At 44.3% G+C, this 23,822-nt stretch overlaps 2 protein-coding genes and 1 pseudogene across 6 annotated transcripts; 2 read left to right on the top strand and 1 right to left on the bottom strand.

Moving 5' to 3' along the window:
* Positions 1-6,852: 6,852 nt before the first annotated feature.
* On the top strand, positions 6,853-9,568 carry LOC101770431 (DNA-directed RNA polymerases II and IV subunit 5A). Its single transcript, XM_004967700.2, has 4 exons — positions 6,853-7,308; positions 7,413-7,592; positions 7,699-7,812; positions 9,168-9,568. The coding sequence occupies exons 1-4, from the start codon at positions 7,105-7,107 to the stop codon at positions 9,291-9,293; spliced, it is 624 nt and encodes a 207-aa protein (XP_004967757.1). The 5' UTR covers positions 6,853-7,104; the 3' UTR covers positions 9,294-9,568.
* Positions 9,569-9,752: 184 nt separating this feature from the next.
* Positions 9,753-11,524, top strand: LOC101770847 (annotated as a pseudogene).
* Positions 11,525-16,599: 5,075 nt separating this feature from the next.
* Positions 16,600-22,120, bottom strand: LOC101769763. 5 transcript variants are annotated; one of them, XM_022826926.1, is made up of 12 exons: positions 21,881-22,120; positions 21,680-21,720; positions 21,470-21,506; positions 21,213-21,380; positions 20,977-21,110; positions 20,595-20,876; positions 19,905-20,035; positions 19,359-19,485; positions 17,739-17,831; positions 17,237-17,299; positions 17,065-17,162; positions 16,600-16,960 (listed from the first exon to the last, which is right to left on the bottom strand). In XM_022826926.1, the coding sequence occupies exons 1-12, from the start codon at positions 22,032-22,034 to the stop codon at positions 16,945-16,947; spliced, it is 1,344 nt and encodes a 447-aa protein (XP_022682661.1). In that variant the 5' UTR covers positions 22,035-22,120; the 3' UTR covers positions 16,600-16,944. The 5 variants fall into 5 exon arrangements, with proteins under 5 accessions (XP_022682661.1, XP_022682662.1, XP_004967756.1 ...); XM_022826927.1 differs by having other exon boundaries at positions 21,680-21,705; XM_004967699.2 differs by having other exon boundaries at positions 21,589-21,705; positions 21,881-22,004.
* Positions 22,121-23,822: the final 1,702 nt, after the last annotated feature.

Here is a 23,822-nt window from a genome sequence, read left to right as displayed (position 1 = left end):
CTCAGATTCGTCTAATATGTTGAATCATGTCTTGTGAGAAATAATGAGCAGTCTACAATAGCATACAGTGAGGTCAGATAGCTGACGATAATATCACCAGTAGCTACGTCTCATATGCTCAAGTATTCGACACACAATAGCATATACGTATATATGCTGTATTATGCTCATCCCAATTGTGACAAGTATGATTTAGTAGTTATTCTAGTATATTATCATCCACATTTGTTATGTTAGACTTTTCACTTGGTATCGCAAGTATGTGCTTGAATATGTTTAATGTACCCTGAATTTGAGCTATAGTTTTAACATAGAAATCCTTTTCTCATCACTTCCTCATATATCTTTATAAATGATACCACACACATCATGCGTATATTCTTTAATTGTTATATCATATACCAACAGTGTAAGATATAGACCATAGGCGGGAGGGGGAGGGGGAAGGGGAGAGAGAGGGAGGGGAAGGGGCGGCGGGAGTGAGGGAGAGGGGGCGGCGGGCAGAGAAGAGAGGGAGAGGAGGGGGGCGGCGGCAAGAGTGTCGGGCATACATCCCCGGGCCCACCAAAAGACCTGTACGGACCCACATAGGGAGACATACACCAAGACGAACCAGGACATGGAGACTACGGTACAGGGTAGCGTAGACTACCTGAACTCCCAGAGACTAGTCGTAAGGCAAGGAAACTACTCTTCCGAGTTGGAGTAGTACTCTGTAACCGTATCCGACTAGTACTCTTGTGAAACAACTACCCTGTAACCCTGCTCCCCCGATATATAAGGGCGGGCAGGGACCCCCTTCAGGACAACTTCAATCCAATACAACTGTTGATGCAAAATCCTGGCGGTGGTGGACTCTGCATCAGCACATGAAGACCTGGAAGATCTGCTTAACTCCAGTGCAGAATCCAAATCAGCGGGTGTGGCGTGCGCGGGCGTGCCAGTCAGTTTGACCATTCAACTGACAAGGAGATGATAGTCGTTGTGAAGTTCGAGGCAACCGGCCAATTAGGCCAATATAATCCTAGCACAGTAGCGATAATGGTGCAACAAAATAAATCATGACAAATATATCGGCTGCGAAGCTGATTCCAGGACCTTGATGAATGTGAGTGATTTATCGGCTAGCCAGCCGATTTAATATAATTTACAATAACCATCAGCCAAACGGCCGATAGAAAACATGATGCTGTTAAGTTGTTGCTCCACCATAGCTAGAGCCACGAGCCGATGAGATCTAAACTAACGTCACCATCAATATTTCTAGGTGAAACCACAACGATGCGCCCGGTAGTTGCAGTCTAGAAATATTTAGCAGGATGTTAATCTGAACCCCGTTAGCCGATGAATCCAATCACAACGGAACTTACTCCCAACAATACTCGAAGGATGGTCAAGATTAAGATGCAACAGGCTATTAAATGATCTATCATCTATGATGAACCAATCTAAAGCTAATTAAAGCAAATTGAACGGCAAGACGAAAGAACAGATAAATATCAGCCGATGCAAGCTTAATCAAGGCAGGATAACTGGTGAATACCGTAGATTGAGACAGAAGCGATGCGCCGTAAGTCGAAGATCCAAGATACTCGATAACTGGTAGATGAAACTAGACGAAACCACCGCGATGCGCCCGGTGGTTAAAGCCTAGAACACCTGGTGACGGAACTTGCAGCTCGCCGGAGATCGAAATCGATGCAGCCCAGCTTGCTAGAAGGAACTCGTCGGGAAGCTACATTACTCCTACTCCTAATGCATTGGCATGAAGGCGAAAAGTAAACGTAAATATGTTTGTTTATTGATCATGTGATAAAAATTACAATAGCCACGTCCCTTTATATTTATAGGGCGGACGTTACATAATTGGCATCTAACCACATAAAAGGCATCTAACCACGTAAAAGGCAAGTCATGTATACAATCTTTTCTAATAAAAAACTCTATCTCTAACTAACCCAACTTTATCTCTAAAATATTTTATTCTATAAAACAACCTCACGTGCATGCAAAGTGCATCAAACAACACACAGGACGTAGGGTATTACGCGATCTAGCAGCCCGAACCTGTCTAAATCGCGTCCCTACGTGACCATCAAGTTCCTGATTTCAACGACGCCCACCAACCAAAACTCTAACCCGGATACTCTCCTGGTAGGTTGCCGGGTATAAAACACCGACAGCTGGCGCACCAGGTAGGGGGGAGTCACCAAAATTCTCCACACGAATTCGATGGCTCAAGTCATCATCAAGCCTACATTCGCATTTAAAGCTAGCGCGAGCGTTCGTCTTCGGCTCCTGGGTCTACGTCGCCGACAACGCTGGAAGCTTCCACCGCTACATTGCGGAGGCTCCGGAGAAGAAGCACCTCGACAACACCCCCCGTTGACAAGCTACAGAGGATTTCATCGAGAAATTCAGGAAAAATTTAAATCTGGCAAATCAAGAATTCGACTACCAGTCGGATTCTCCAACAACTCAGACTAGCTCTCACAAGCAGGCAATCAAGCCAGCGTGCGAATCGGATACAACTCCGAGTCAATTTCCGTTTTGACTCCGAAATGCGGCCCTAGCTCATCAATCAACTCTGTCCAAAGTCCAGTTCGGATCGAAGATGATTGAGGGCCACGACTTCGACCACCACTCGGACTCTAGTGAAGAAGTGCCTTTATCAGGCCCGCAGCAAGGCCTTTATCAAGCCCGTAGCAAGGCCTTTATCAAGCCCGTAGCAAGGCCTGGTAATCACATCAACACCATAAGGCAGATTTGTCTACTGGCCAGGCATGAGGCCATCTTTCCTCGCCCAAGACAACGAGTCACGCCTCATTGCACACTTGGATAACCTCCCAAACTGTACAATTTCATAAGGTTCAATGTCGTCACGGACGACTATGACAAATTCTTGGATGACATGTGCACCTTGATCATCCAAAACGACAACAATTGTCAATATGTGATAGACCAAAGCAACCACTTGTTCAACAGAATGTGAAGCATAAACTATTCAAGTGGTTGATACTAGAGCTACTCAGCTCCAGAGATAACAAAGTGATGCCATGCATCAAGACAACCTTTACATCAACGGCTTCACCAATTGCGATGATGATTGGTTCATCTTCACCAACCATGGATCCATCGAGGAAAGGGTAATGGGGGTAAGGGGTGGAGGGAAGAGGTGGGGTGGGAGGCGCTAAGGGGTGTAAGGGGGGTTCAAGCCCCTACCTCCCTAGAAGCAATGGAGCCCCCTTCCATTTCTAAGGAGAAAAGAGTAAGAAGGTAGAAGAGGAAGGAGAAGAAGAGGAAGGAAATGAAGAAAAAGGGAGAAGAACCCCTCTCCCACATGCTCAATGGCTCGATGCCCCGTGTGGCATCTGAGGGCGGCGTCTTCGACCTTAAGCCTTGCCGATCAGTCGGGCGAAAATGGCGGCGGATAGTCGCTTGGCTTGGTGGACTTTGATTCCTGAATTTACATTTGTTCATATTACCCGATGTATTAGGGTATGCCTAATCTGGATACCCTTCACCAGGTGCCTTTGACTTTTTTCGCGACACTATATAGATACGTGAAGAATTGCATGCTTGGTACCTTTGACTTTTTCCGCGATATTGTACATAGCTCAGAAGTTGAATATTTTTTGCGGGGCATGTGGTTTGAAGAGGGATAGTAACAGGTGGGGACTTGCAAGATTGAATTTGAAGTTCAAAAATAAAATAATAACTGAGAAAAATATCGATATACTAATATTTACTTTGAACACATCATCCGTATGAAATGATATAAATGATATATTTGATAAAAAAACACGTATCTTGGAAAGGAAGGTATTATTAGACAAATTCCAAAACTAAGAAAAATTAATTCTCCAAACAAAATCTAGAACTATATAATCCATAGGATTATAGTCAAATAAGAAACCACCGGAGGCAGTAGCTTGCCAGCTTACTGCTTTTTTTTTTTAATCATGAGGACAAGGCGTGGAGCAAGTATTAAATATGTTGTCCTCTTTTTTTAATCTGTATGTAGTACGGACCACTACAAGAACATTCACCCGCTCGTTTTATCCTATTTTTTAATCCTTTTGATTATAAGTTACTATTTTATACTTTCATGCTTTCAACATTTTGAATAACCAGATTCAACAATTCTCGAAACACCTTCCAACAATTAGAAAAACTACCTCAACGTTTATGAAAAATGTTGGAAAATATCATATTCAACATTTCTTAAGATCTAATTTAACATTTTGCAAAAAAGTGTTTCAACATTTTAATGTAAATGTTGAGGCAATATGGAAAAAAATAAAAAGTTAAATGTTGAGGTAATATAGAAAAATGTTGAAACAACGAGTCTAAATGTTGAAATGGTTCATGCAAACAACATTTATAAAAAATGTTGGAAAAATATCATATTCAACATTTCTTAAGGTCTAATTCAACATTTTTGCAAAAAAAAAGTTTCAACATGTTTATGAAAATGTTGAGGTAATATAGAAATTTTTTTGAAACATTATAAAAATTTAAATGTTGATGTAATACAGAAAAAATGTTGAAACAACATAAAAATGTTGAAACCGTAAATCTAAATGTTGAAATGGTTCATGCAATTGTTGCAATATTTATTTTTTATTAAAGAATATGCATATTGGATCTCATTTTGTTATATTAATTCTAAGTAATCTCATGGTTTAAATGGATTTGAAAAATGATGAGCAGTTTAGTAGATAAGTAATTCTAAATGAAGTAACGTTCCCAACCTGTCAGTTGCTCACCTCCTACCCATCTGGCAACCAACAGTTGCTCGCCACGTGTGTGCACATGACGTGCCTGCTGTATGGGTGCATGCTTGGCTACGCTCCTCTGCTAAATCTGATCCGTCCACACCTGGAACACGAATCTCAAACACTTGTAGATTTATAAGGGCATGTTTGGTTTGAGTAGTAAGTAACTTATTTGCTTACGAAACTAATCACCCTTTCTTATTGGGTTGCTTATTTTTAGCAAATAAGCAACACAAGAGTTGCTTATGGGGATTAAAAGGTGCACTTTACACCTCCTACCCTCATTCAATGCACTCTACTCCTCTCTCTCTCTCTCCAAACAGCTAGGGGCAAATATGATAATATCCACCTCATTCAATGCTCATAAGCAAGAGTATCCAAACAGCTAAACTAAAAATAAGCAACTTCAAATAAGCAACTTTAAGTTGCTTATAATAAGCAACTCAAACCAAACATGCCCTTCCAGAAGATAGGATTTCCGTTTCTTCTTGTGAATCGATTTTTAACTTGCGACCAGCGCACGATTATCCGGTCCCACACTAAGGCTGAATGCACTCGTCGTACTCTATTTCCATACTTTAAAAGGAATATTCTATCCTAGTCATCGAGATTCTTTCCTCCGTAACAATTTCTCCTGCACCCGTGTTACTCTATAGGTAATCCTCTATACCAACTACCGTATATTTTTATTCACCCCTCTCCCCTCCCCCAACTGTTCCCCTTCCTCTCTCTCCTCCCTATCTCCCCGACGCCTCGCCTCCTAGGCCACTTCCCCGCCGACCTCCAGGGCCTTCTCCCCGCCGGCCCCCCTCCCCCTCCTCCACGGCCGGATCCTCCTCCCCGCCAGCTCCTCCTCTTCCTCCCCGTCGCCCCCTTCCCCCTCCTCCCCGCCGGCTCCTCCTCTTACTCCTCACCGGCCCCCTCCTCCCCTCGACGCCTGCGCCCACCTCTTCCTCCCAGCCGGTGCCCTCCTCGTCCTCCCCGCCGGCGCCCTCCTCCCCTTGACACCGGCCCTCCTCTTCCTCCCCACCGACCCCCTTTTCCCCTCCCCGCTGGCCCCCTCCTCTTCCTCCCTGCCGGCCCAACGACGACGCGCCCCCGCCCCCGGCTCTTGCTCCCCCATGCCTGTGGTGGTGGCGCAGGTGGATGTAGCTCGGTGCCCCTCCCCCCGCACGGCGACGGCTCGCCAGCAGCGCCTCCTCCACCCGGCAGCACTCCTCGACCCCACGCTCTGGAGGCAATGGCCTCATGGTGCGGTGCTCCCTCCGTGAGCTCCACAGCCGCATCGACTCCGTCAGCAACACGCAAAAGATCACCGAGGCCATGAAGCTCGTGGCCGCCGCCAAGGTCCGACGCGCGCAGGACGCCGTTGTCTCCTCCTGCCCCTTCTCGGAGGCGCTTATGGAGGTCCTCTACAATATGAATCAGAACATCCAGACGGAGGACATTGACCTGCCGCTCACCTGCACCCGCCCTGTCAAGAAAGTGGCCCTCGTGGTCCTCACCCGTGAGCACGGCCTCTGCAGCAGCTTCAACAACAACGTGCTCAAGAAGGCGGACACCCGCATCGACGAGCTCATGCAGCTGGGCCTCGCGTGGCGGCGGCTATCCGGCGGCAGTGGTGGCGGTCTGACGGCAAAGTTCTGAGCGGAGGCACAAGAGGGAGGTCGTTGGGGCAGCAGCCTCGGGAGGCGCATAGCTGGCATCTTGGGCTTCCGCTAGGAGTAGCGGACAGGGCGACCGTCCGCTTGGTAGCAGAAGCCTCGCAGTACCGTGGTGCGGGGTTTTTTCCGCTATCGCAGTACTGGAGGATGGTTTGCAGTGTCCCATTGCAGACAGCCTAAGGGCCAGTTTGGTAAAAGAAGTCGGAGCTGGAGGAGGTATTTTTTTTTGGCTTCAGCTTCTTCATATAAAACAATTTCGGCTCCTTTAGTGCTCCAGGGGTGGAGTCGTTTTTGACCAATCGGTTTGGTAGGATTACAGCTGTAGCCGCAGAATAAGCCCGAGGAGCTCAGCCAAACTGAACTCCTACGTCTGGGCAGCCTGGGCTTTAACATCCACACAGTAAGCCCAGCGACCCAGCCTGTTCGGGAAGCCCGTTACTACCGAGTCACCGTCTGCGCGAGGCGAGTCCGGCCGCCCCCGTCGGCCGTCGCACAGTGCCGCCGCGTCTCCTTCCCCCAAAGCCCCCTTTCCCAAACCCTACCTGCGGGCACCCGCGCGCCTCTCCCGCCTTCCATTCGCGCCGGCGCTGCTCCCGTACCCGCAAACCCCCTCTCAGAACCCACCGGAAGCAAGCGTAAAAGCGGGGGCAAGGCCGAGAGCGATGGCCTCGTCGGAGGGGGAGACGAACCGGCTGTGGCGCATCCGGCGCACGTTGATGCAGATGCTGCTCGACCGCGGGTACATGATCCTTGAGAAGGACGACATCGGCCTCAAAAGGGAGGCCTTCATCGACCGCTACGGCGACCCCGTTCGCCGCGACGACCTCGTCATCAACCGCTACAAGAAGGACGACCCCGCCGACCAGGTCCCCCTCCCCTGTTGTTCCGTTAATCCCCTTTGCCGCCGCCGCTTCGCCCCTTCCTCCGCCACCGCAGCAGCGTAACCCTAGCCGTGTCGCCCCCCCTGCAGATCTACGTGTTCTTCCCGAACGAGCCCAAGCCCGGTGTGAAGACGATCAGGAACTACGTCGAGAAGATGAAGCAGGAGAACGTCTTCGCCGGCATACTCGTCGTGCAGCAGGCGCTCAGCGCGTTCGCACGCAGCGCCGTGCAGGAGGTCTCCCAGAAGTACCATCTCGAGGTCTTCCAGGTCCACTCTCTAATTCCTCCTTGCCGCATTGGCATATCTCCTTGTCAGTATGTGCGCTGCTCTTTGCAAAAAACGGTGGCTGATGCTTAATTCGATGGCTGTGCAGGAAGCTGAGCTTCTTGTGAACATTAAGGAGCATGTCCTAGTGCCGGAGCACGAGCTCCTGACACTGGATCAGAAGAAGAAGCTGCTAGAACAATACACTGTGAAGGAAACCCAGGTCAGATAACTTCCCCTTCTTTCATCAGTCTGGCCTGACTACTTAGTGTTTATAAAGCATTATCATTCTAAAATTTATTCTTGTGTTAAACTCTTCGTATTAAGGTTTTATATACAGCATTTGCACGAAGAATGCCTAGGTCTGCATATTGGGAATTGATTGTCCTCCCATGATTTTCATGAAGCAATAAGATACTGAACTTTGAGTTATTTTCAGCTTGTTGGCGTGCTGTAGCTTGCTAGCATATTTGTTGTTTGATTTTTGTTACCTCATTGAGAAATGACAAAGCGCATAAATGCCCGTTTAATTTTAGTTACTTCATTGAGAACCGACAGAGCAAATGTTTTCAGGCAAATTGACAATCTGCATTAGTTATTATGATTTAAACAACAAAAGGACCTGTGACATGTATCGATTGGTAAAATGTTATAGAGAAATCTAAAGTGCCGAAGTTTCAACCTTATTTGGCCTGGCTATCTATTTGTTTTCCCAATGTGTGAAGAAAATAAGTTCACCCATAGTTAACCTTTATTGATTTTGTTACTGCCAAATTGCATTGAGACTACGACTGTTAAGTATAATGCTGTGGATCATCAGTCAGGATTACAAGAGCTGTGTATGATTTCAGACTTTCAGTAAAGAAGATCGATAAAGTGTAACATGCGAAATGTCATCTGAGATGCTAAAAGAGTAGGTGGGAATGGGAGGAACCACAGTGGTAGTAGAAAAATATATTGGAGCAGAAATGTAGATAAAAACCTCATTTGTACTCTAAACAAGAGATTCAAATACGTAATCCGAAAATAATTAAATAATACTTTCAGAAGTTATTAGAACTAGTTGACTGGTAATTGATTGCAGTGCATATTAAATTAGATAGTGTTACGAATGAAACTATGGTGACCCTGCAATGGCCACAGGCCACAGCCACAGCCACAGCCACAACCCCTCGTGCTTTAAAGTTATTTTATAGCCACATTAAATAAAACTGCACACCATAGCTTGGTTTTCAACCAATCTTGCACCCTTACGTGGCAGCCTTATCTTATGTCCTGGTTCTGCTGCAGGTGCTTAGCTCTTTTACTAGGGGTCTTTATCTGAGCAGTTGGTTTCCTAATATCATAAATTTTCTCCTTGCGTTACATTTATTTATAGAGCAATAATGCGAAGGCTGTGTTTGGCAGGTGCCAGTCACCCCTTTCACTTAGTTGCGCCATCTTGCTTTCATCAAGCTTTAGATGTCTTAACAAGGATTTGCTGTGATTAGACGAAGAAACATTTCTTTGCATCCTAATTACATCACAACCTCTTCCGATGCTTTGTGTTCTGATGATATCGAACTGTCTATGATACAGCTCCCTAGGATTCAGATTACAGACCCAATAGCAAGATACTACGGCATGAAGCGTGGGCAGGTTGTGAAGATCATCCGAGCCAGTGAGACTGCTGGAAGATATGTCACCTACCGCTACGTTGTCTGAACTGAGCTTCGCTACATTCTCATGGCTTGAAACATTTGCTGCCGCTGAGAATCAGAAGTACCTTCGGAGTGCCGTGGTGCTTTTCCTGAGTCATTACGCCTTTTTAGCACTAGAAATAGAAATAGTTTTCCTGTAGCTGTAGCTGTGTTCCATCTCATTTTAGTGAATCATTGTGCTGATTTGAAGAGGACAAGCTTTGACCTGTCTCGACCTCCACCTCCAGTTGCCAGGATGCTATGTTAATTCATGCCTTCTGGAGGCAATTGTTTGTCTGACGGGGAGGGGTAGTCTGGTTTCTGAGATTCAAGCACGAGGCTTTTGTCTGATGCACGCATGACCTGCAAATCTCTTTATATATACTAACACCTCAGTAGGCCACCTCAGTAGGCTATCACAAAAACAAAAACAACATAAAACACCTGATCTACCTGTCCATGGCTCTCCTGTCAATGGAGCAAGCAACGTGCCTCCTCTACCGTACCTGTCCATGACTCTCGTCTTCCCATTCCTACTTCTCAAGCAGCTCAGGCGTCGTGGTCGCGGTGGCGTTAGGCTGCCACCAGGCCCGTGGCGGCTGCCGGCAGCCTGCACCACCTTATCGGCAAGCCGCTCGTCCACCGCGCCCTGTCCGACCTCGCCTGGAGCCTGGACGCGCCGCTCATGTACCTCGAGCTCGGCAAGGTCCCCGTCGTGGTCGCTTCGTCCCCAATCGCCGCCGGCGAGATCATGTGGGCGCACGACGCCACCTTCGCGTCGCGGCTGGCGTGGAACACGACCGTCAGGATGGCGAACGCCGACGGGTACGGGCTGGGGTTCGCGCCATACAGCGACCTGTGGCGGCAGCTTCGGAGGATCAGCGTCTCGGAGCTGCTCGGCGCCCGGCGCGTCCAGTCGTTCCGCCGCGTCCGGGAGGAGGAGGCGGCCCGCCTCGCCGCCGCCGTCGCGGCGACCTCGCCGGGCGAGCCAGTGAACGTGGGCGAGCGCGTCGCCGTGGTGATCGCCGACTCGACGGTGCGCGCCATGATCGGGGACAGGTTCGAGAGGCGGGAGGAGTTCTTCGAGGCGGTCGAGGAGCTGAACAAGCTCACCGCGGGGTTCAGCCTCGGCGAAGTCCCGTCCTCGTGGTTTGTGAGCTTCATTGGCGGCGGCGTAGCACGGCGAGCGTATGCGAGCCACCTCAAGAGTCAAGACCTTCGAGCTCATCGAACATGCCATCAGACAACACGAGGAGCGGAGGGCCACAATCGTCCTCCTGAGAATACAGAGGGAAGGTGGCCTCAGTGTTCCTCTCACCATGGGAAGCTTCAAATCACTTATCTTTGTAAGTGCAGACTGTGCAGTTGCTAGCTTCAAGATTGCAGCTGCTTAGTACTGTGTTTTCCCTTCAGTTTCATCCTTTTCTTTATATCAATATAATGTTTCTATTATTTTTGTACCTGGTCTGAATTAAAATCTTTCAATGCAAGTAGGATCTATTCGGCGCAGGAAGTGAGACATCAGCAACTACTCTGCAATGGGCCATGTCGGAGCTCATGAGAAACCCGAATACGATGAAGAGAGCACAAGCCGAATTGCGCAGCGTTCTTAATGGAAAGCCAAAAGTCACTGAGGACGATTCGACACCAATAAAGTACCTGAAGCTTGTTAGCAAACAGACATTGAGGTTGCATCCAGCTGCACCACTTCTTGTCCCAAGAGAGTCCAGGGAGTCGTGCAAGATCCTTGGGTATGATGTGCCATAGGGAACAACAATGTTTGCGAACGCATGGGCACTTGGTAGAGATCCTAAACATTGGAAAGATCCTCAAGAGTTCAAGCCCGAGAGGTTATTTGCTTATGCATAAGCAACTTATAAGCAACTCTATAAGCAAGAGTGTTTGGATTATAAGCAACTTATTTGCTTATTTTTAAGTTGCTTATGGATAAGCAAAGGAAACCAAACAGGCCCTAAATGATAGGACAATTGATTTTAACGGCACAGACTTTGAGTACATACCATTCGGTTAGGGGTGAAGAATATGCACCGGCATACTATTAGCGCACTCGAACATGGAACTTTACCACTTCGATTGGACTCCTACAATCGGGGTGAAGCCGTCTGAGCTTGATATGACAGAGGAAATGGGCCTCAGTGTTCGAAGGAAGAATGATCTGCACTTGCATTCTATTGTCTTTAATTATCAGTGATCGTGAATTCCTATGCAGTTATACATGTTCTATACAATAATGATTCTACCAATAAAAGCTGATGCATATGATTTATAGCTTTAACTCTTACAGAAGAAAACACACAACCTTCACTTTGGTGTGTCAATGTAATCTAGATGTGCTAAGAGCAAGAGAAAATATCATAGTATACCTAGCATCAAATTGAATTGCCATAACTTTCGTTTGAATTGAAAACATTTATGGTTTACGTGCTTTTCCATAGCCATAGCTTTTGTTTTCCTTATCAAGCTACACATAAAGCCTCGACCACTTTCTTAAGTTTGAGCAACACTGCATATGATTTAAAGCCCCTCACTACACATGATTTACACATATGCTATAATGATTACATGTAAAGACAACGTGAGCGCAACACTGATCTTTATAAGGACCACTTTCTCGAGTTTGAGCATAATCTAATCATGGGAGGGTGATATTGACGCTCGCTATGCACATATTTTGCTACAAATTTTAGTGAAGATTCATTTCATAATCATATATTATACACCACTTGGCGTCTAACATTAGCCTCAAATTTCTATATGTTATTTATTTTGAAGCATATTGCATATTAATAAGAAATGCTGACATACATGAGCAATCCCTAACAAGACACATTTAGGAACAAACTTCTAGAATGAGAAGGTGGAACCAAGAAGAAAAATAGGCCTCGACTAGCGTTGGGCGGAGGGTTCAAAAGCCTGTCCTGGACTCCGGTGCCCTTAGCTGATAGGCCCACTGGAATTCAAGGCTAATACAAGCCGGTGATACTACAAGCTTCCTTGAGGATGAAGACATTGAATTGGAGCCTTGCAAAAGATGCAAAAGAATATCCAAACAAGGAAGCTAGGAATGCGTGTACATGAAATGATCTTGTTTCAACCTTTGAAGGACACTTGAAAGGATCTTGTGATGCCTAGAGGGGGTGAATAGGCTCACTTTAAAATTTTTCTAAAAAACTTCGCAACGGTATTAGATTTGTCGGAACTTCCAATGCTGTGCCGGAACTTGGTCGGAACTTCCAATAGCAGAAAGTGAGCTGAACGAAATTCAAAATAAAATCTGAATCTGCCAATTCTGTTTGAATCAAAAGATTATAAAATAAGTGTAGAGACTACTACAAGTGATAGATATGTACGAAACTACACAAATTTATAGATCAGCTCAAATCAAGCTTCTAGGACAATATGAACTCAATGAAAATAATAAGCACACGAGACAAGAATTTGTTTACCGAAGTTCACTTCCACAAAGGAAGCTACGTCTCCATTGAGGAGCTCACAAAGAGCCGGGTCCTCACCAACCCTTTACCTCTCTCAATCAACCACAAAGGAAGATTGAGTTACTTACTATAAATCCATGAAGGATAGGGTGATACAAACATTCACGGGCGCACCACACAAAGAGGGCACTCAAACGTGCGACGCCTAACCGTCTAGAAGCAAGCTTCAAGAGTAACAAACGCAGATCAAAGGCCGAAGATGCTTCGAGTGCTCTTGAGATGAACTTGTTGGACCTCACACTCAAATCCTCAAGACTCATACCTTCAATCTTGTTCTCACCCAATCCCTAGCTCAAACTCTCAAGGATTTAGCTCAAAAGGGAGTGGGGGAGGTGTATTGAATGCTTTGGAGGTGTTTTGGCTCGAGTTAGTCTAGCAGCAATGAATGGGGGGTTGAGTGAGTTAGTCTAGAAGCTTGAAAGGATTGTGCACTACTTGGTGGGTATTATGAGTTATGAGATTCATTATTCCGGGCACACTGCTGTGCTTGAGGGATATAGTGATTCGAACTGGATTTGTGACGCTGATGACCTATATGCCACGAGTGGGTATGTGTTTACCCTTGCAGGTGGTGCAATATCATGGAGGTCTTGCAAACAGACCATTTTGATGAGGTCAACCATGGAAGCAGAACTTACTGCTTTGGATACAGCCATTGTTAAGGCAGAGTGACGTGTGATCTCTTGATGGACTTGCTTGTGGTTGATAAACTAGTGCTGGTAATCCTTATGAACTATGACAATCAAACGGTGATAGTCAAAGTGAACAGTGCTAAGGATAATGCGAAGTCATCAAGACATGTCAAGAGACAACTGAAGTCTGTTAGGAAGTTGAGAAACTCCGGAGTAATAAGTGTGACTTATATTCAAACAAACAAAAACCTGGTAGATCCCTTTACAAAAGGGCTATCACGGAATGTGATAGAATGTGCATCGAGGGAGATGGGTATGAGACCTGTTTGAGTTGCCGCAGTACCCAACCTATGTGATCGAAGATCCTGTGAATTAGGATTTGGAAAAAACAAGCTGTCAGTTGACTAAGGAGAGTAATTATTATAAAACCCTCTCTAAGTGAAGATGCAATACTCTCAAATGCTGTAAGAAAGATTAGCAATATGCTTTAATGTGTTTCTATTGGCTTGATTAAGCGAAGATGTTGTCCTACAAAGCATTCTTGAAAGAATACACCTATATGAGCCTGACTGTAGAACGTTGCAGTTTATAAGACGAGTGATCTCTAGTAATCTCATGAAGAGACAAAGAAGTATGACGAATATGCTCCACCCGCAAGGTTGGCTACTGGCAGCCAGGTTCTAGTTTTGACTTTGAGTGAAACTTGTCCGCACAACACTTGCAATTCAAGGCTTAGTCCATTGTTCAAGTTGTGGATGAATGTAGCTTGAAGCTCTAGGCGAGAGTTCAACTTAACAGTCCTTGCTGAAACACTGGTATATAAACAATAGTGACAAACATGCGAAAATCTCTTATGGACATTTGAGACCTGGTGGGGGATTGATGAAATAATGGGCTTGGCCCATTGCAATTTTAGAAATTCCAAATAAATCTCAAAAGCCTATGTGGACATGAGCAAGTGGTTGGAGTGGTGCAAACCTTTAGTCCCACATTGCTAGTGGAGGAGAAGGATTGCCAACATAAATATGGAGGCTGTCTCCACTCCTCCAAGCTATGTATGTGAGGAGAGAAGGAAAGCTCCACACGCGCGTACTCGCTCGCCACGCCATGCCTCGCCGGGCCGGGACGGGCGGGGCGGCGGGGGCGCTGTTTCCTTTTGCCGTTTTACTTTTGGTTATTTAGCCTTTAAGTCAGCGAGATATATGGAAGGCTAATCGGTTTAGATCACGATCGCAACGTGAGATCGTGGGCTCTCCTATAGATATGACCTATCGGCCTCTACCGAAAACACATCTAATCGAGGTAGGAATTTTGCCTCTTCTCGCTGCTGCGTCGCCACTGTAGTCTACTCCATCTCGAGCACCGGCGTGCACCGGCGAACGGGAGAGCAAATCTCCGGAGCCTCTCGCTCTTGTGATCCTGCACCGGGAGAGGGCGAATAAGGTTTTTGGGAAGCGAACCGCGTGACTGCTCAAGGTCTTCATCACGGCTCATCTCCCGTCCAAGTCCAGCGTTGCAGCGAGCCATCGTCTTCGACGTCGTCTACTGCATTCCGTCCGCACCAGTTGTCATCACGGCTGCACCCGCTAAGTACGTACGCTATGATCCGATCTGTTATTTCAGCATGTTTTCTAAAATAATGATGTTGTGCTTGTTGTTGCCCAGTATGTTAGAGATTTTCATGCTAAGTTTTATTTTTATTATAATAAATCTAGTTCAAAAATTAATCCTGCAGTTGCTTAATTTTTAACAGTCTCCAGTCTGATGAGCAGTGACGAGACCGCTGAAGGAAAGTAGAGGGCCACTCTTTCTGTAAGAGAGAGAGAGGAAGAATAAGGACAGAGCGCCAGCAGCAATATACAAGCATTTCACTGCCCCATTTGTATGTTCATAAACATTCATAACCAAGTAATCTCTTAACTAGGCAAATAATTGGTCGCAACACCATTGAAACAGGATCTTAGTTCGCTCGTTATGTGGGCATGGCTGATATCGAAACACAGGGGAAAAGCTCAAGTTTGTTGGGGGCATGGCTGATATAAAACACGGGGAAAAAAACTCAACCTTGGGGTATGGTATGGCTGGGGTAGTGTGCGCTGCGGCTAGCAGCAACTTCACCTTTTGTCCTCTCACTTTGGGCCGTTCTTTTTTTTTTTAATCAAGGTATCCACCTGACTTTATTAGAAAGCTTAATAAGGACACAAATGATCCGGATGCTGAGTAGCCAGTTTGCAAGTTTAGCACTCTCGTATCTGAGCTAACTCTACTAAACAAAAACTAACTCTACTAAATGATCCTCATAAACTCTACTGATTGTTTCACACATATCTCTACTAAAAAGCTTGAGCTACTCTACTAAACCAAACTAACTTTACTAATCTTCTCTCGTCGTCCCCGTGCGGCCGTCGCCAACGCTGCCGCAGCAGCCCACCGCCCCCATAGGGCCGTCGCCGACGTCACCGCAGGCCACCTCGCCCGCGCGCGACCACTGCGGGCCGCCGTCGACCGGGCCACCTCGCTCCGTGCGACCGCCGCCGATGCCACCATAGGTCACACGCCTGCCGCTGCTGCCGCAACTCGCCAGATCCGGGCAAGAACAGCCCGAATCGGAGGATTCCGCCCCGCCGCCGCCCTCCTAGCTACCGCACGGACATCTGCGCGGGCCAGCTCCGGCGACAGCGAGATGGGAAGGAGGAGGGGGAAGGGGTGGCGGCGCTAGGGTTTCCGATGGGGAACGATGGCTCCGAGAGAGGAAGGATGTGCGGAAAGGAGGCCTCACCGCCGCCGTCCTTGCACCCATGCGAGTTTCCGACGGCACACTCCTACGGTGGCAAGGTGGCGAGCACAGGGGCTATAGGGCGCGCGGCGGTGTTCCGCTCAGGTCGCCCCGCACTCTCCCTCTCCCTCTTCCGCAAGTCTTGGCCGTTCTCATATCCCTGTGGCGCGAATGTAATTGCTGGTGTTTGTGTTTGGTCGTGCTCATATTCATGTGGTGCGAATGTAACTTGAGAAGGCTGTTTAGCGGTGTGTTGGATGTGCGTTATTTGTGTTGGATTTCAAAATCTACCTATTATATGCAATGTTACACAGCTCGGCGTATTCTAGAAAAAATATTTCATTAATATGGTCGTCTGAAAATTTAAAAGGTTAAATTTTCAAAGGAATGAAATTTCACAAGCATTGATGATCCTCGGAAATTTTTATCAGCATGGATAAGAAATAGACAACTACATCCAATAGAAGGCCAACGAGGATTTCTATTCAGTCAAATGTTACAACTACCAAGTTTTCTAACGTACCGACTGCTGTAAACAATCAGAATATCCAAAACTCAAGGACAGATTGGCTAAGGAGTGTTTTCCTCCACTATGTCAAAGTGGCACTCATATTGAGTCAGACACAAGTTGTAAATCCAAATAAGTTAACATACTAGGAATGATAGATGGAAGCTATATAGATGTTCTGCTTCCACAATCTACATCATTCAAGTGCAATAACTTCAGCTTTGAACACCCGAACCTTGTTCCTTTCACAGCAACGGCCATCTACAATTGTAACAAACAAGTGTCGCTCAAAATCAAGTGTAACAAACCTCCATCAATCATCAGTGAGACAAAAAAAGAAGTCCTGTGCTTTTTATTGAAAGAACCTGTTGCTGAAGGAATTGCTGCATTCGACAGAACTATTCTCCCATATATTCAGCATCGCAACAAATTTAGAGTTATCTCTGGGTCTTCGCATCACTGCCTGATTTCCCATACAGAGAAAGAACAGTATTAACAGGAAGAAAATATGGAGATTGATTAGTTATCCGAACTAACCTGGAGGACCATTGTCTTCTCGGATTTCATAGCAAAAAACTTATCAAGAAGCATTGCAGTAAGCTGAGAACAGGAGAGAAAATGTTGCATGAATTACACAAAGTGCAATCAGGCTTTCAAATAAAACTACAAGAATCTCCGAAAATTCTCCACGAGACTAGTGTGATAGTGAAACGAGATGGATGTGGAGTGAGTAGTTAGGGCATAGGAATTAGCAAATTGCAATGATAACAAAATTTCACTAGCGGAAGAGTGATTTTCACCATAATAAAAAATACAACATAGCGTAGCATCAGGAAATGGAGGTGTTTTTCTTGTTAACTGGCACTTTATGGAACTCAAAACATTTCCACGTGCTTAAACAGACAAACCTACAACTTCAATGGTAACAGGTATGTCTTTTTTCAACTAATATTCATGATATAATAATGTAAAACAAGAGGTTCAAATTTGCGAGATGGCATGCAGACAGTGCTAGGGATTTGCACCAGCAAAATGATACCTGAGCTAAAGAGTGCAGAACAACTCCATCAATACTACAGATGATATCACCAGCCTCAATGCCTCCAAAATTTTCTGGTGACTCTCCAGATATCTACAAATTATATGTTAAATCAATGAAAATGGAGGAGTTAGAAGAAATCAAGTACACAGCACATGATACAATTAGCTAATGTTCTAAAGAACAAAAATACACACAGCGACAATTTCCGCAAACTATAAAGCCCAACCTTAATTTTGAAATTATATGTACTTCTCAGTAAATGTAGAGTCATCTGCACACACATGTGTGTGCATATAAACATATCTTACATTTATTCTTTGTTAAGTGATCATAAGCATGAATCAGGACATAAGACATGGTTTGTCCACAAGCCTATGGCATCACTGTATGTAGCACCTAAATGCTAATGTAAATTCTTCTCTACTTATGTTAACATTCTCCATAGCAGATCTACTGTTACATCTTTCAATCTTTTTGTATTAGATCCTTCTTGCAAGGTATTGTTACCAGTCCTGCATCTTCAATCTCCAATATATCTGCTTCAGTCCTCCCGACCATCACCACTACGGCCACTAATGCGACTCTTTCATGTACCTTCGTAAATCAGGGTTTTCTCAATTTTGTTTACATAGGTTGTCAACTAAGGAAGCAAGTTCACTTTTGTTTGCTTCTTCTGTATGTGTATACTGTATATTGCCCAAAAAAACACAACTGTGCAAGATGTGACCTCAACAATAATCCTCCAAAATCCCCCCCCCCCAAAAAAAAGTAATAATAAAGTGCACTAAAATATAAATAAAATATATACATATAATCAACTGGCCAAAAGTGCAATCCAACTTAAGATGTCATGGATTGAGATTTACTAAAACTTCCAAACTCAATTCTTTCAAACAAGGCCCAACTAGAAGTACCATCGAGAACAACTGTAATGCCAACAACTACACTTTTTCCTAAACACAAGTACTGCAATAATAAAAAGGTCCAATAGTAAACTAGTAATAATCAGTAAAACATTGAAGCTCAAAAGTTAAACTCAACGATTTCAAAAGAGTCAAATATCTTCGAATGACATACGAGTATAAAGAGAAGAATGTACACTAGTTTAGTTTTGAATTTTGGGGCTAATGCCAATTTAACATTGGTGCAACCACGCAAATTACGGTTTCAGTATTAAACCAGTAACAAATGACAGTTCTCAATCAGTCCACCTTCATAAAGAAAATGACCAGCAGATTGTAAAGCTGAAGAAAATGAAAAGGAAATTGCACCCAGATTTGTCCCCATTTTGTTTTGATTGTTAACTAATGGCATCAAATTAAGAGGGATTCATTTTATGCAACAGTGAATTACACTTACTATTGACAATTGTTGTTCAATGTTTCGCATAAACTAAATTCGTAACAAATAGATGTAACTATTTTGTTTGGCTCAAGGATGACCATGACATTCTATTAGAGTATATATTCCAAATCTGTTATACCCTAAACAAATCGTCAGTAATGCAGTTTTTCTAATGTGTTTGTGGAGGAGAAGAGGGAGTGGCTGATGAGGTTTATTTCTTTCTTTACCCCTTTGTGTGGGTGGGTGGGGGGGGGGGGGTTAATTCATGACTACCTGGTCTACCACAATTCCAATTCCACAAGATAGCTCAGGAAAGTTGAGGCACAAAATTTCCAGACTGCGTAGTTCCAGACTGTGAACAGCATGTCCCCTTATGCAAAGACAAGGCAGCTTGAGTGTCCTGCAATCATCATAAGATTTTGAGAGCTCAATAAGTACTAGTGCCGTAGTAGATACAATGTTTCCAGATATAATATTAGATAGATTTGCAATTGAAGAAAAAAATAACAGCAATGCAAAACAGAGTAGTCACCAAGGGGATAATATCCAGAGCAAGCAATATCCATCTAATGAACATAGAAGAATTGAGGAAGAAAGGGACAACTGAAACCCAATGGGACACTGTTAGCACAGAATACATTCAGGGATGCTAAGCTAATAGAAATAGCTTCTTGTAGAACTATCGCATCAAAATTAGGCATGCACATGCTTACATGTGTCCAAGGGTGTCCGCATTCACTTGTGCACACACATTTGAAGATAACAAAGCTGAACAACACAATGCGTATATCACCAGAACCCAAAGAGAATAAAAAGTACCTGAATTTCTTGAAGTGTTTCAGACATCTTGACACAATCTCAATTGGCATAACAGGGGTGGTGTCCTCGCCAAAAAAGGAGATGCCAATGATTCTTCTTTCAAAGTCCATGACAAGGCCCCCAATGAAAGTCTGGTACATGACAAACCCAAAGAGAATACTGATGTAAATTTAGCTTTATAATGGCATTATCTCAAATAACAGCATGTTGTACTAGTTAAAATGAGTAAAGAGCCATCAATTTCTCATGGAGCAGATTTTTTTTTAAAAAAAATAGCATATGCATAAACAGTTATTCATTCAAAAACATTTCCCATGAAACACTTGAATTTTAGAAAAACTTCATTGGAAGTATTACTGCATAAAAGAAGAGGGTCGACTTCATATCTCATAGTCTAAACTTAGTAACCTCACATCTTCTGCAAACCATAACATCAAGACCAAGTATTGTAACTAAAATAATCTTCCATAGTTTAAGAGTATCAGTTGGGCCTCACTAAAAAAACATCCTTGTAATCATTCAAGAGTAACTGAATATTCAACAAACTACCCACGATTACCAATTGACGACAACTAATTCAACATGCAGTCTTTCTTTAATCACTGTAACGAATACTCAATACTCATTCATATTCACGTCTCTTTTTATTCTCACTATGAGCTCCTAAAATATTCTAATCCCTTCTTTTACCTTACTAACAGGACAGGTACAGAGCAAAAGCTCGCTGCAGTCCAACTTGCTCCTTTTGCGGATCATGTTCCCATGTCTCACCAGTAAAACTTGTGACTTGGAATCCCGACCTACAGCTACCACAGGCCGACCCAGTATGGAATAATATTCAGGAGGATCATTAAGCGCCACAATGGGAAGACCGAACTGTAACTCAATAGTGACAACAGCAATATTATACTGCAGATTGCACATTGCTAAACGCCCATTGATACTTCTTTTGTTGTCCAGAAGCACTTCAATCTGCCATCATTAAATCAAAGCCCAGTTATCCACAAATCCACATTAATCAAGAAGGAAGTCAGTATATCAAATCAAGTAAGGAGACTGTTGCTATGCTGACCTTAACTTCATCCGCTTTGTAAGCATCATGGTCAGTGCCAGGTTTCCTAACCAGCGTGGCTGAGGTGAGTATCCATGTCTCGGAACCCACATGATTGACCACTGTACCTGTGCAACCAAACAGAGGCTTCCCATCTGTGCAAATGTGTAGCAGAAGAGAATAAAAGAAATTACACACAAACTTGATGATCAAAAACAAAAAGCCAATGCAATACAGGTGGAAATCAGTGAAATTACCAACAGAAGAGACAAGTGACACGATGGATTTGGATAGGCATAGCACCACTTCTTTTGCATCCAAGCCTTCTTTGGTAAAATCCTGTGGATGGCTAGGATCCTCCTCCTCAGCAGCCGCATCCAAACCTCTATATGTATCCCCTAAAAAATTCTTCTTCCAAAATGCAACTAAGGAATTAAACAACCAAATAACGGTTTATTAAAACCCGGGAGGGAGACGTGGGGAGCCATAAACGATTTTGTAATTTAGCCATCACCTCTTTCACTATCATTGTCTTCGGACATCTCGGAGATCTGTAAGCAAAAAGAAGAGCATGGTAATTATCCCTTATATTAACAAAACTAGCGATTACTTCAGCAAAGCAAGGGGGCGGACTTCACTACGGTCGTGATGTTTCACTTGAACCCTAATTTTTTTTTGTACAATAAACTGCACCCGCGCCTTAATTAGAACCCAGAAGTGTTACGGTGTCAGCTACGCCGATCTTGCGGCCTGAAGAAGAAAAACCTAATCAAACCGTGAATGGGGCAATGGATTAGTAGGGCACCACGCACGCAGCATAAGAACCCAAAAGGTACATGTGTTGAGGGAAAAACGACCCGGTTTGTGGACAACAAATCCAACTCTTAGAATAAAGAATCAATCTAAGCAAGCTAGAAGCACTTACCGAAGGGCCGACTGACAGATGAGCGGAGGCGCCGTGGTGTGCGGCAGAGAGGAACGGAGAGGGAGAGAGCCGGGCGGTGGAGGGATCGACGATCTGTGTGCGGGATCGACGGGCGTGGGATCCGGGAGGACTGACAGATGAGCGGAGGCGCCATGGTGTGCTGCAGAGAGGAACGGAGAGGGAGAGAGCCGGGCGGTGGAGGGATCGACGATCTCTGCGCGGGATCGACGGGCGTGGGATCCGGGACTATTTGTCATCCTTACCTCTTAGTGACGTCCTCCGAGTAATTAAGCTATTCGTCCTATATTTAATATTTTTAATTAGTATCTAAATATTTGATGTTTGATGTGATAGGGACTAATGGAACCCAACATCCCCTAACATTTTTATCATTTTTCGCAGTGATGCACCAACTCATCCCTGCTACCGTGGATCAGGACGTGAAATGACCAAATTGTCCACGCCTTATCCTTTCAGCCCCACCAGCGGCCTGTTCGCTTCAGCTTATAAGCCGGCTGAAAAGCTGAAACGGCTGATTTGTTGTGAGAGGAAAATATTATTTGGTGGCTGATAAGCCGGCTGAATAAGCTGAAGCGAACATGCCGCAGCTCGCCTGAACCAGGCCACGAGCCGCTCTTTAACTCTCGCTTCTACTTATCATCCTTAAATATCCCAGTGTCTAAACGGAGTGAAACTAACAGTGAAAAAAAGAAAAAACAGTAACTTATTCATCTTTCTTCAATGAAAGCAATAGTTTCTTCATTTCTAACATACTTTTTTTCCTGCACCACATACAGAACAACTGTGAACAGTATATGTAAAGTTGCAAATACAAGTAAACACAGTTAGCAAAAGCATGGATGATGCAGAAATTCAGATAAATGACCAGCAGTTAACAAACTGACATATTGAAAGATCGATCGCACACAGATTTAAACAACAGGCATCACATGCATAACAATGGTGATAACATAGTCTTAACCTTCCCTCCACTTCTCTGGTCATTCATGAAGAATTAACATCTAGCCATACATGACATTCTTCGTGGCCATCTAACAGAACACATACTTTGTGAACAAACATACTGGCATACATCACATTGTTCATGCCAAGATTACATAACACATCGCCATACATGACATTGACTCATCCCCTCTCTTTCTTCATAATTACATGCCATGTCATTAGAAATGTTGATGTGTCACCGTATTTAATATGCATCAAACCTCCATGAAACTTGCATTGGGAATAGCCTAAGAGTATGCCAGCGAAGGGTGGAAATTTAAAAATATATACATCTACACCATTAATTATTATTTAAGAAATGATTTCCCATTTCTAAATCCTACACCAAACAAAGAACATGAAGTTATACTCTTGATTTCCTTTAAAAAATTAATCTATACTACAAGAAAGGACCCACAGTTACACACTTCTACCCTCACAAAAGACCCACCAGCCAATCAGGAGGTGATAAAAATGTGTGACCAAAGGTACAAGGATGAAAAAAAACTTGATGATAGAAAACGTTTCAGCCGAAATCCACAAGACATCACAGAAGGCTGATCCGTCCAAGCTCGTCCAGTCCAAACTATGCCATTATTCCATCGATTAATTCCTAAACGCCATGGACCAATCTGCTTAGGGTTGTTTGGATATCAGGTTAACTTTAGTCTTGTCACATCGAATGTTCGGATGGTAATCAGGAGGACTAAACATGAGTTAATTATAAAACTAATTGCAGAACTCCTAGGCTAATTCGCGAGACGAATCTATTAAGTCTAATTCATTCATCATTAGCAAATGGTTATTGTAGCACCATATTGTCAAATCATGGACTGATTAGGCTTAATAGATTCGTCTCACGAATTAACCTCCATATATGTAATTAGTTTTATAATTAGACTATATTTAATAGGATTAAAGTTTAGCCCAGAGCCAA

The sequence above is a fragment of the Setaria italica genome, chromosome V, assembly GCF_000263155.2.
Source record: "Setaria italica strain Yugu1 chromosome V, Setaria_italica_v2.0, whole genome shotgun sequence".
Lineage (NCBI taxonomy): Eukaryota > Viridiplantae > Streptophyta > Magnoliopsida > Poales > Poaceae > Setaria > Setaria italica.
The sequence above is the reverse complement of the archived record's forward strand: the minus strand, read 5'-3'. Positions and strand labels throughout refer to the sequence as shown.

Coding starts and splice junctions, on each gene's coding strand:
- LOC101770431 (XM_004967700.2), top strand. CDS start 7,105: ATGGCCTCGTCGGAGGGGGAGACGAACCGGCTGTGGCGCATCCGGCGC. Junction 7,309..7,412: donor AGGACGACCCCGCCGACCAG/GTCCCCCTCCCC, acceptor CCCCCCCTGCAG/ATCTACGTGTTCTTCCCGAA. Junction 7,593..7,698: donor ACCATCTCGAGGTCTTCCAG/GTCCACTCTCTA, acceptor ATGGCTGTGCAG/GAAGCTGAGCTTCTTGTGAA.
- LOC101769763 (XM_022826926.1), bottom strand. CDS start 22,034: ATGGCGCCTCCGCTCATCTGTCAGTCCTCCCGGATCCCACGCCCGTCG. Junction 21,507..21,679: donor AGATCGGCGTAGCTGACACC/GTAACACTTCTG, acceptor TTTTGCTTACAG/ATCTCCGAGATGTCCGAAGA. Junction 20,036..20,594: donor GTACCTGTCCTGTTAGTAAG/GTAAAAGAAGGG, acceptor GTCATGTACCAG/ACTTTCATTGGGGGCCTTGT.